This window comes from Oryctolagus cuniculus, chromosome 11 (genome assembly GCF_964237555.1).
Source record: "Oryctolagus cuniculus chromosome 11, mOryCun1.1, whole genome shotgun sequence".
Taxonomy (NCBI): domain Eukaryota; kingdom Metazoa; phylum Chordata; class Mammalia; order Lagomorpha; family Leporidae; genus Oryctolagus; species Oryctolagus cuniculus.
The window spans coordinates 25,323,503-25,335,656 of record NC_091442.1 but is presented as its reverse complement, the minus strand read 5'-3'; the positions used below and the strand labels follow the sequence as shown (position 1 = coordinate 25,335,656).

Below are 12,154 nucleotides of genomic sequence, written 5' to 3'. Positions count from 1 at the left end.
GACACAGGGACGGAGTGGTAGCCACATCTCTCCCAGCCTTGCAGGGACCATGGCTGGCTGCAGAGGGAGGAGGCTGCGGATGGGTCCCCGGAGGAGTGCACCAAAGCCTGGACAGTGAGACGCCCTGGGGCCCAGCCCTGCTGCAGGGACTTCTGCCCCCACCCCCACCCCGGCCCCCTGCAGGCATCCTTCGGTTTGCCCTCCTGGCTTGCCCAGGATCAGAAAGGGGCCTCTATTTCCGTCCGGTGTCCGGGTGCCTCAAGTCACAGAACTGCAAGATGAGTGGGGACCAGGAGGGAAAGCCTAGCTTTGGGGTGGAGGGAGAGCCACAGGCCCTGTTCTAGAAACGGATTCTGAGCCTCACCAAGGTGGAGGTGCTGGATGTAAGAGGGGGAAGGTCCGGCACCCGGGCCGCCTGCTGCCTCTCCCAGGCCCCCTGCAAGCTGAGACCTGGCATTGAACTTGCTCCTCAAGTTCTTCCTAGAGGTGGGAGCCGGGAGAGAGCTCACCAGCAGGGAGGGCGGGAGCCACATGCTGTGTCGCCGACTCCCAATGCCCCTGTCCCCGTCCCAGCTCAGAGGCAAAGACGAGGCCACTGGTCCCCCTTCACCCTGTGGGTGGATTAGTGGGGTGGGGGGCTGCAGAGCAGCTGCTGACCACATCTGGCCCCAGCTCCTCAGTGGCCTGGGCGGCCAGATCTGGACTCCCCGTGCTCCAGGCAAGCGAAGGGAGGCAAAAGCCGTGGCTGCGACCCAGACAGGTGTGGACGCCAGGCAAGCAGGAGAGCCCCTTGAGCAAAGGAGCCGCCCTCGCGGTGAGTTCGGGAAATTTAGCAGCACCACGGGGCACTTTCCTCAGACCCCCCAGGATCCACGGGACCTCGGGTCACACGGCAGCAGAGGCCAGTAAGGCAGGGGCTTTCTGCTCAAGACGGGAAACAATCGCCCTCCCTCCAGCTTTGCTGGACGTAAGTGGCCGGTGGCCCCAGGCGCAGAAAGCGCCCCACCTGCTGTCTCTGACCAGCGCAGGACGGCGGGAGAAGCTAGAAAGTTCCTTTGCCCACGGAAGACTCCTCCTCCTCCGGCGTCCCCTGCCAAGTGCCCCCCATCTTCCCACCTTCCTACTGCCTAAGGCCTGCCCTGTGCCCCACAGGCTGTGCGGCCGGCCCAGGACTCAGCTTCGGCAAACACACGAGGGCAGATCCCAGGACTCCGCGGCAAGGGCTTGGCACAACTGCACGGTGCCAGGCCGGGCCTCTCTGCAGCCTCTGGCACGGGGTTTCCTCGGGGGCCCTTTCCGCAAGCACTGGGCGGGGGGCACAATGGGGCTCGTGTCTGTGCAGTGACGCTGAAGGGCTAGGCTTGGGTCAAGGACCACGGCAGCAGATGAAAAGAGGGGGACAAAAGCATCCAGGCACCACCCCACCCCCCAAAAAGGAACAGGGTGGCATGAGAAGAGCGACAGATGGGGAGGGGGAGGGGGAGGGGCAGGGGGAGGGAGGCGCGTGGGCCTCAGCCTCACGCCCGCTGCGGGAGGGCCCTGGCCTGCTCAGCTTGGCCTTGGCCCTGCCGCTGAAATTCCAGCTCTGCACAGCCTGGCTGGCTCCATGCCAGTCATGTGCCAGCTCCAGGCTAGGCGGCAGGAAGTGGGGCACGCGGTGAGCGTATGGACAAAAAGCCAGGAAGTGCAGAGCCAAGGGCTGATGTCCACCGGGCTGGAGCAGCCCAGCCCTGCCCTCCTCGGCGCACGGAGACCCCAAGCCCTAGGGCGTGCTCGTGGCTGAGGCCCCATGCTGGGCGCTAAGGGGGCCAGGGAGACCACCTGCCTGGACAACACCAAGTCGCCGGGGTGGAGCGAGGCAGAGCCTGGGGCTGTGGCCTGGCTGCGTGTGACCCTGGCAGGTTTCCCATCTCTCAGCTTACAATGGCCGTGGCAACAGTGCTGGCCTCACACACGAAACCTTGGGGCGCATGGAGCTGGTGCGTGGGCAGTGCCGAGGGCAGAGGCCGGCGTGTGCTAGGTGCCCAGATCAATGCCAAGGTTAATGCTGAGAAAACGTGCAGGGGTCTCCTCAACACCAAGGGGCCTCCATGGGCCCCAGCCTGGGTACCCCTCCCTTCTTCTCGGACCCTGGGGTGTAAAAGCCCTCACAACTCCCTCCCCACAGGTCGCTTCCTGAGGGACACATGTGGCAAAGCAGGGGGTGCGTGTGGAATCACCCCCATGCTCCCGTGGCCCAGTTCCCTGCCTCCCTGAGGCCTGGGGCACAATGGGGGGCGGGGTGCATCCTGAAGACCCGATGAGGGCCAAGGCTATCTTCCGAGAACAGGGGACAGTCAGGCCGCTGGGTTCTTAAAACATCAGGCCATGTGGGGGAAGTACAGACCACACCGACACCGCTGCCGCGGGCTGAAGCTGCTTAGACAAAGCACTCGATGGGGGGGGGGGCTCCCAGCGGCATGGAGGGGGCCCTGCGACACTGGCTGGCTGCCACCCAGCTGCTGCGTGTTCTCAGACAGGCTGCTCCTTCTCTGGGTCTCAGTTTCCCCGAGTGTGAACCAGGACCATCAACACCAAGAGCTTGGCCTGGCCGGCTGAGCGGTAGGAACCGGACCAATGGCTCAGAGCTGTGCCCGAGCCCTGGTGAGGGACTCAGACATGGGGTCAACAGGGGGACAGGATGGGAACACAGCAGGCCCTTCCTGCAGGGGACAGCGGGGGCCTCTGCTCTGGCCACAGTCCCCACAACTGCCACTTCCCACATCTGTGACATTTGCCATGCCTGAGTGGCTGTCTCTGCTCCCTCCTGCCTACCCACGCTCAGCTTCCATGCCACCTCCTCCATGGAGCCCGCGGGGCTTAGCACTGTGTCTCCGTGGCTGGAGGTGCCTTTGCAGAGCGCCTGGGCAGCCAGGCTCCTGCTCTCTCTGGAAGCTGGCCTTGGGAACACTTCTGCTTCTCCTGCATCTCGCTTTTGCTCTCAGCCTCCCCAGCCCACATCCCTCTGTGATCTCCTCGTGGGGTGTGGGGGAGGTCCCCAGACTTCCCCCCTCCCCCAGGGAACTCCTAGTGCTGACGTCACAGGGCTGAGCTAGCCGCCAGGAGCAGTTAGGACAGGCCTGGTGCTGGCAAATACCAAGCCATTTGCTGTTGATGATTGACTATGGGTCTCCTGCCTGCATTGCACCCCTCCCCCCAGGCAGGTGTAAGGGCCCCCAGGAAGAGGAGCGAGCAGAGCCGGCCCACCAGCCCCCATCTTCTCCCCTCCTCTCACGCCCTCAACCTTCTCCTCTTCTCTCTGCTCAGCCCACAGAGCCCGCCCTGGCCCAGGAGCGGCCTCCAGCTGCCCGTGTCCTTGCCCCATGCTCTGCTCTGGGATCCCTGAAGGCTGCTTCCTCAAGCCCCCACCCACCCACCCACCCGCCAAGTGCAGAGCCCGCGGCCTCCTGCCAAGGCCGGGACCACGTGCAGAGGCGGAGACGGGAGGCGCTCACCGCTCGGTAGGTTTTCTTCTGCCCGGCGTGCTTGGGGGCTTTGCCTGGCTCAGCTGAGCTCTCCACATGCATAGAGTAGATGATGTCAAAGAAATCTTCCACCACAGCGACCCGCTTCAGAGAGATGCCCTCGGGCTCCGACAGGCCATCTGCCCCCTGCGACAGGGGGACAAGCTGTGTTAGTGTCAGGGCTCACGGTGGGGTGAGCGGGGTGGGAGTGGGGGGGCCGAGGCCCCGAGGTCAGGGGGGGCAGGGATGGGCGCTGCTCCCTGACCCCCTGTCGCCTCCTCCCAGGGTGGGGGTGGGGGCGGGGTGGGGTGGGGTCCCAGAATCAGGGTGGCTGCTACGAAATGTACCAGCAACAATGGGCAGAGAACGGCGACGACACAAATACAAATTAAAGAGCCAAGAGGCTCCATGTTCACGATTTCAGACAGATTGTGCCAGACTTGGGCGGGCGGGGGCTCTCAAATCACACGCTGTGCCAAGCCCGTCCCGGACGTCTCTGGGGAGGGGAGTGCTAAGTAGATGCGGCCCCGTCACGAGCCTGCCAATTAGCAGTAACCTTTCACTGTGGGCCTGGGCCGGGGTCCCTGGGGACCGGCTCCCATCACCTGGGTGACTCCTGCCTCCGCCCCTGGCCTTTCTAGCAAGCTTTTCACCACCGCCCGCCCTCCCCACCCTGGCAGCTGAGCGCAGCGCCAGCGCCCGGGCTCTTTGTGTGGGGACATGTGCGGGATGGCAGGCCGGAGGTCACGTGGAGGTGGCCTGTGAGGTGTGCCAGGATCGAGACGGGGTCCTCTGTCGCTAACAGCTGCAGGGCTGGCACCTGCCCTCCCCCACCGGCAGAGGAGGGAGGGTGGGGCAGAGGCAGCGGGCGGGCGTGAGGCTGGGACGAGGCCGGCGTCCTCAGGAAATGAGTCAGGGATCTGATTCTCGGACCCAGGACACCTCGGCCATCACTGCCCTCAGGAGGGACCGGGAGGGCCCCAGGGGGTGTCCGAGATCAGCAGAAAGCAGTGCACCGGGGATTTGGGGAAAACGAGGCAGGCTTTTCTCTAAAAGTGCCTCCAAGACCACTCCTCCTCACGGGGACCCTCACACAAGACCGTTGGCTTCTGGGCCGAGCCTGGGCTCACAGCTGTCCCTCTGGCACTGAGAACGCCGCTCAGGAAGTGACCGCCGGCCGGCGACTGGCTACGGGTGCAGCCCCTGAGCACCGCGCTCGCGCTCGGGTGGCTGTGGGACCCAGGGCAGTTGTTTTGCTTCTCGGGGCCTCAGGATCCTCATCCATAAACTGGGAATTCCAGAAGCACCTTTCCTATCAGTGAAGCGATGATTTCTCCTGCAGCTCTTGCACCCAGCTTGGCGCGGGGACCGCCTGGCTGTTGCTATCAGGCAGAAGTGCTCTGAGGCCGGACGGCGTGGCGCGGTTGGGTTAAATGGCTGCTTGGGACACCCGCGTTCCACATCAGAGTGCCGGTTCAAGTCCCAGCTGCTCCACTTCTAATCCAGCTGCCTGTCAATGCACATCTGGCGCCCCAGCCTCCCATGTGGGTGAGCTGGGTTGAGTTCTGGGCTCCTGGCTGTTGTGGGCATTTGGGGAGTGAACCAGTGGATGGAGGATCCTCCCACCCGACTCTCTCTTGCTCTTTCAAGTAGATGACATGTAAACATATAAAAAATGTAAAAAGTGCTTTGCAGTTTGCCATGTTCCCCCAGGCGTGATGGAGTTGGCCATGGCGATGGCCTGGAAGGTTGTGGGGTCAGGGCCTGGGCTGCGCTAGCCACAGCGAAGTGGCAGAGCTGGCCCAGGGCTTGGAGCAGACAGGCTGTGCTGTCATGGACGCTGGCTCCCAACATATCCTGGCCACAGACGGGCTTTGCTTCTCTCCAGCAGCTTTCCCGACATGCTGGGACTGGCACGCAGGGTTCTTTGTCAGGAGCTTACTAGAGAGCTGAGGCACGTGGGGGAGGAAGGGCAGGTGGGCATCTGGGATGAGGGGGACACAGAACCCCAGAGCGAGTGTGGGTGCAGACCTCAGAGCCCAGGCCCTCTTGCCAATGGCGTCCTTCCTGGTCAGAGCCCATTTCAACCGGGCGTCATTACGTGTCCATGTGTGGCCCTGTGTGTGTGTGTGTGTGTGTGTGTGGCAGGGGAAAGCCACCTCCTGGCCCTGCTTCCATGTGACCTTAGGGAAAATCTTCAACCTCCTTGAGCTGTAGATGTCTGCAGCCTTTCTGTTTTTAAACTCTTCGGGAGGCAGGAAGCAGGCATTTAGCACAGTGGCTACAGCACTGCTTGGGACGCCCGCATCCAGTATCAGAGTGCGTGGGTTTGAGTCCTGGCTCTGCTTCTGATTCCAGCTTCCTCTGCTGTGCACTCTGGGAGGCAGCAGGTGAGGGCTCAAGGCCTTGGTCCCTGCCACCCACGTCCAGACCCAGACTGAGTTCTCAGCTCCTGGCTCTGGCCCCGCCCCGCCCTGCCCTGCCCTGGCTGTTGCAGGCATATGGGGAGTACAGCAACAGACGGGAGATCTGTCTGTCTGGTTCTCTGCTTTCCAAATAATCTTTGAATCTTAAAGACCTCTCTTAGGAGTTACTTTTTAAAAAAATAAAGATCTATTGATTTGAAAGCCAGTGTTACAGAGGAGAGGGAGAGACAGAGAGTGATCTTCCATCTGGTTCACTCTGCAACGGCCACAGTGGCTGGGACTGGGTCAGGCCAAAGACAGGCGCATGGAACAGCATCCGGGTCTCCCACATGGGTGCAGGGGCCCAAGCGCTTGGGCCAGCCTCTGACGCTTTCCCAGGCTCCTTAGCAGGGCGCTGGATCTGAAATAGAGCAGCCAGGACTTGAACCACCGCTCACATGGAATGCCGGTGACTCAGGCAATGGCTTAACCCGCTATGCCGCAACGTCGGCCCCCAGGAGTCATTCTTCTCTCTTTCTTGGGGGTATGCACCCCGGGAAGTCTGAGGGCATCTGGCCAGCCTTGCCAGTCGCTGCCTTGTTCCTTAGCTGACCTGGAGCTGCCCGGCAGGCTGAGGAGTCTCAGATGTTGCCAGGAGGGGACGGATGCTGTGAGAGGTCACTTCCAGGGCACTTGCAGCCAGAGGCTCCCCTGGGCGGCAGCGAACGGAGTGAGCCTGACGAGCGAGACCGAGCCACGCTGGGTCTCTCTCTGGCCGGCTGGGTGGGAGTTGCACAGGTGTGCGGGGTTTACAACGAGTCTCCCGCCTGGACACTTACAGTCTGTGTACTTGACTGTGCATCCGTTCAACTGTGGTTTTGAAAGAGTGTTTCTTTGTAGAGAGAGTGGGAGGGGGGTCATCCCCCAGTGTCTGGATATTCTGAACCCAGGGGCGGCGCCACCGGTCGAGCTGCTCAGAAGCGAGCAAGACTTCCCTGCTCCCAGAGCTGTGTCAGGCCAGGACGCGGCTATTTCTGGGCGAGGAGACGGATCGCAGACAGGCAGGAGGGAGACTTTCCCGACCTGGTTCAGAGACCTCGGGCGGGTCCCACTTCGTGAAACCCGTGACACTCAGCTTCCCCACCGGTAAACGGGGCCTGACTGGTGCTGGTTGCATATTCCAAGGCTCAGGGAAGAAGCACTCTGGGGCCTCTGGCACACACGGGCTTGGAGAACCATCCTCTCTTCCCTTGAGACCGACTCAGTTGGACATTTTGTGTTCAGGAATCTACTGTCATCTCCCGTCCCTCGGAGCCATTCGGGTTACGACACGTCCCCCTCACCCCCACCCGGCTGTGACATCCACCATCATAGGAGAGACGTGGCCTTATTTAACTCGGAAACGGTCCCACAAACCCGGGAGAAGCGTTCCGCAGCCTAGGGTAGCTACCCGGAACAGCCACCCACCGCCACTCCCGGGCAGTCTCCGGGAACACAGCAGCTCTGCCCCTGGTCTGATGTACTCAGAAAATTCTCCCCAGGGGCTCTCTGGGGGAGCGATCAGCGGCAGCTACCCCTTTAAGAACTGACTCTGATCTCTCCTGACGTTCAAACCCGGGTCCCGAGGTCCTCCTGTCTCCAGGGCAGAGATGTGCACGGGAGAAGACAGGCCCTGCCCCAAAGCAAGTGAGACTCACACACCACGCCAGGTCTGCGCCCGCACACCTCGACCCGGACGCGGCGCGTGCTGCACCCCACGGGAAGAGGACCAGATCTCCGTGCGGCCTTCCAGGAGAAGCCTGGGAAGACCTGACGCGTGCCACGCCCTGCATCCGCAGGGGTAAGAACCTGCAGGCCGGCCCAGAGGATCCAGACACAGTGCTGCTGCGAGGCGCGAGCTGCTGATTAGAGAGCAGCAGGCACCTTCCCCATGGCCTTGGGATGCCCCTGCCAGCCCACTTCTGCCTTCTACCCAAATTAGCCTCATCTAATCCACTGCTCCAAGCAAGCTGGGCATGGGCTGACAAAGGAAGTCACTTCATTAGAAGCTGGATTAAGAGGGGGCTGGCGTCTCCTAACTACCCCCAGCTTCCTGGAAACGCTGAGCAGGAGTTTTGGAAAGGAACCTTTGCAGCGTCCCATGGGAACAACCATGAAAAACACAAGATCACCCTCTGGGACCTTCCACAGCGTGTAGGGGGGCATCGCCATGGTAACATACTCCATCCACTCAATCCATCCAAGCCCCAGAACAGCTGGCCAGACCCAGGCCAACAAAACCAGACGTGGCAACAGTGTACAAATGGATGGAACACTAACTTCCCTGCACCTCACCCGCTCGGGCTCCACACTAAAGGCCACTGAGTGTTGAGGAAACTGCCAAATGTCTATTTTCACACTGCTGATACTTCGGAATGTTTAGGACAGCGGTGCTCACGGTGTGGTCCCTGGGATGGCAGGAACCTGTTTAAAATGGAGATATTTGAGATTCAACCTCAAACCCACCAAATGTGATGCTCTGGGCTGTCCCCCGGCCCCGAGGTGACTTGGACGTGAGACAGGGACTGAGGACCGCTGATGGCAGCGTCCCATGGTGGAGACAGCGAAGCTACCTCGGGGAAACTGGTGTCGGCTCATTATGTATAGACATGCCCTGCGCTTCCAGGCCCAACGTGTTAACACTCTCATCTGCAACGAAGGCCAATCATCTCCATCGAAGGCCAATTTCCCTAACGATGGGAACAAACGCCTCGTACTGGGCCACAGGAGTAGAAATTCACACGTCTGCCTGGAGGCTCGGTGTGGATCCGGCATCGCTGGGGCAGCAGCGCCAGCCCCGGGGCCTTGGGTTTTGAGATCCTCTTCGGCAATGTGTATTAATACTGGAGCAGGGCTTTTGGGTCCCTCGATTTCTTCAAGGGATCTGAACGCTCGGCGTGAGGAAGACGCCACTTCCAGGCTTGCAGACCTCTGAGGGGACCGGCCATCACAAAGCTCGGGCGAGCTCCTGAATCCCACCTGTTTGCCCACAGAAGCCAATGAAGTGGACCCCTACACTCGGCCGCAGGAGCAGCCCCACTGCTAATGGACCACAGTTCTGTCATCTCCACTGAACCTCCCGGTCACTTGCTGGCAATACGTTACGTGCTTAGCAAGGGAGGATTACCCCGTGAGGCCACTGGGGTGCCCCTGGGTGCGCCAGCTTCACCGGCTACGCGGCGCACACCTTCCAGCAGCAACGAGGCCATGGTGGAGAGGACCCAGCTACAGGGTGGGAACGTTTCTCAACTGGGTTCCTCCTCTGGCAGGAGAAGAAACCACAGAAAAAGCCCCTGGGTAGGCCCTCGGGGTGCGTTTCGGATCCATGCCTGACAAGGCATGAAAAATCAGCGAGAAAGCCAGCGGGCAGGGCCCACCTGCGGGAAACAACCCTTTGGCCACCACCCGTGGGGGGATCCCGGGCTCCAGGGGCTGAGTGCGCGGGAAGTGTGAGGCTGCAGCTCCATCTCCCCCAGGGCAGCGGCTGGTGGCTGAGCCCCTCCCAGCGCCCACAACCCTGGCAGCTCCTCCAGCCTCTGGGCCCCAGGACTGCGGTTTGGGTAGTGTTGGGGGGGGGGTGTCCTACAACGCCTCATTCCAGCTCCTGGTGGGGCAGGGACAGGAACCCAGGGGGAGGAAGCAGCCCCCTGCAAAGGGGCCCCAGAGGGAAAGGAGAGATGGGGGAAATTAAAAACCACACCGGGGCGAGACAACGGAAAGCAGAGCCGAGCCGAGACCATCACTCCAACATCCAGAATTCTTCCCTCGGCATCGCCCGGAAAGGCTGGTCCTCACCCAGCGACTGAGGAGGGGCTGCGTGAATGGGGCAGAGACAGTATTTTAATTCCTCTGGGCTGCGGCGGCCTGGAAACCAGGGGCGAGAAAGCCGTCACCGTGGGATCCACACCTGGATTTTAGGACCATGCTGCCACTGAGCTCTGGAGGCCCGTACAGGGCAGCGGGAGGAGGACCGCTCCCCCTGCGCCCCTCCTCCCCTCCGGGAGTAAATAAGTCCTTAAACACGGCGCAGGGACTCGGCGAGGCACCTGCCGCTCCTCCACCCCGTGCACAACCTCCAACTGTCAGTGCCGAGCCGCTGGCACCGCCGAGGCGCACCTGCCATCTGGAACAGACCTCCCATATTCCACGGCCGCCTTTCCGCTTCGCTGCACCCCTACCTTCCTGGGAATCACGCTGGGGACTGACACGCACAGCCTGGGCCGCAGGGAAGGTGCCCGGGATCTGCCCCCAAGTAGCGCGTCCCTTGAGGGAAGCCATGGCTACTCCCAGGAGCTCTCCCCCCACTCTCCTCTCTCTCTTGGTCTCAACAACCCTGCGGAAAGGGTGCCTGGAGAGAACGGGTGTGAGGAGAAAGGGGTGCAGTGGGCCCCAGGCCCCCCTCCAGGAGAGGTTTCAGAGAAATGCAGCTCCCAGGAGGTGACCTGGAGGGGAGGGCAGGCCCCACCTCCTCTGCCATCCAGGACAGAGCTGGGGTGGGGGTGCAGGTCGGGGGCAGGAGGGTGGCCTGAGGACAATCCGCCCTTGACCCCAAGCAAGGGGTGTCTGGCCTGGGCCTGTTTCCTCTGCACACCATGGCTCTCCTCGCCTTACAGGGCTGCTGTGGGAACGCGAAGGATGCACAAACAGCGCCCACCCAAATGCCCCGCTGGCGCCACTACTGCTGAGGGGCGCTCTCTGGGAGGAGGGACCCTCCTCCCCTGGGCACCGTGGCCTAGGACGGGGAATCCCGGGTGGCGGAAGGGGGCGGCCCTGAGCCAGATAGGCCCCGCGGCGGGTCCCTCCGGGGCTGGGGCCCGCTAACGAGCGGGGGCCCCAGGTGCGGGCCCCATCGCGGGCTGGGGGAGGAGCGGCCCGCGCCTAATGACTGTTGACAGCGCGCGCCGGGGCGGGCCGGGTGCGCGCGCCGCTGACAGCTGCTCCGGCGCGGGCGGGGCGAGACCGCTCGGCGGCCCCCCGCCCCTCCACGGCGCACGCGCGTGCGCCCAGGCCGGGAGGGGCACGGAGGCGCGCGCGCACCCGGCCCGGGTTCGGAGGGCCTGCTGGAGCGGCTCGCGCGGGCTCCTCGCGGGCAGGCAGGTAATGAGAGTAACCATGGCAACCCACCAGAGGAAGTGTATTCTGCAGGAGACGTTAATCCCCTCTCCCCGGAGCTGGGACAGCCTGACTTTCCATTCTCACACAGTAATTAGATACCAGCTGTCAGTGCAGGGGGGACGGCTCGGCGGCTGCAGCCCGGCTGGGGTGGGGGCGCACGAAGTGGGCGGGGGGTACGCGGGGAGGAGAACGTTAAAGACACAAGGACACTTGGCGGCGGTGGGCCAGCGCGGTGCGCCTCCCCCAGCCTCCGGCCACCAGGCGCGCGCACCTGGGGACCCCGCCCCGCGGGGCCCCGCCCACCCACGCGCACCTGCTGCGCGCGCGCGCGCGCGCCCCGGCGCTCCTCCGCGTTCCCGGCCCCGCCTCCCCGCTCGCTCCCGGCGCACCTGCCCTGCTCCGCCTCCCGCGACGCTGCCCACCTGTCCTTTGTGCGGGGCGGTACCACTCGATCGAGCCAGCTCTCCTCCAGGGAGCTCCCGCTATGTGCCAGGCGCCGTGCCAAGGCTGAGCTCGTGTAATCCTCATAGACCCTCGGCAGAGACGCCTCTGCGGCTCCCCGCCCAAGGCGCAGCGGGGTGTGGCCATTTGCTCCGGGTCACACGGACGGAGCCCCCATCCGAATGCCCATTTAATCGTCCAAGTACCAGCGCCCACATCCGCTACGGCTCCGGGGGCCTCTGAGCCACGTTGTGCACCTACTGTGTGCCTAGCGTTCTCCCCCTCATTTCGCTCTCCCTGCGGCACCAGGAACCTTGAGGGTGGGGGAACCGAGGCAGACACGCGGGAAGACCTGCCCACAGTCACAAGGTACAGAACCGGCTGAGCTGGGATTCCAACCCAGGCCAGTGAGACCCAGGCTCCCAGCCTCCAACAGCTCAGCTCTGTTAACCCCACCCCTGGATTCAGCCCAGGTCTTTTTCCTCCCTTCCCCTGCTGCCTCTCCAGGCCACACCTGAGAAATGGAAGAACTTTCTAGGCCTAAGGACACCACCACGTCCCTAATTTCTGTCTGCTTTCCCAGAAGCCCTTGCTTCTTGCAGTTTACCCAGGCCTCCAAGGCAGAGGCTGACCCAGAGTGGGGGTGGCCTG

At 63.0% G+C, this 12,154-nt stretch overlaps 1 protein-coding gene across 2 annotated transcripts in view; it reads right to left on the bottom strand.

Annotated features, from left to right (window-relative positions):
• NOL4L (nucleolar protein 4 like) overlaps window positions 1-12,154 on the bottom strand; it is a 116,128-nt gene that overhangs the window by 62,410 nt on the left and 41,564 nt on the right. The window contains exons 1-2 of one of the 2 annotated variants that reach the window (XM_051845098.2): window positions 10,064-10,791; window positions 3,495-3,650 (exon numbers count right to left, since the gene is read on the bottom strand). In XM_051845098.2, coding sequence (XP_051701058.1) covers window positions 3,495-3,650; window positions 10,064-10,225 — 318 coding nt within the window. In that variant the 5' untranslated portion in view covers window positions 10,226-10,791. Of the gene's footprint in view, window positions 1-3,494; window positions 3,651-10,063; window positions 10,792-12,154 lie in introns of those variants that run through there. The other variant, XM_002710921.4, reaches the window with a different exon arrangement.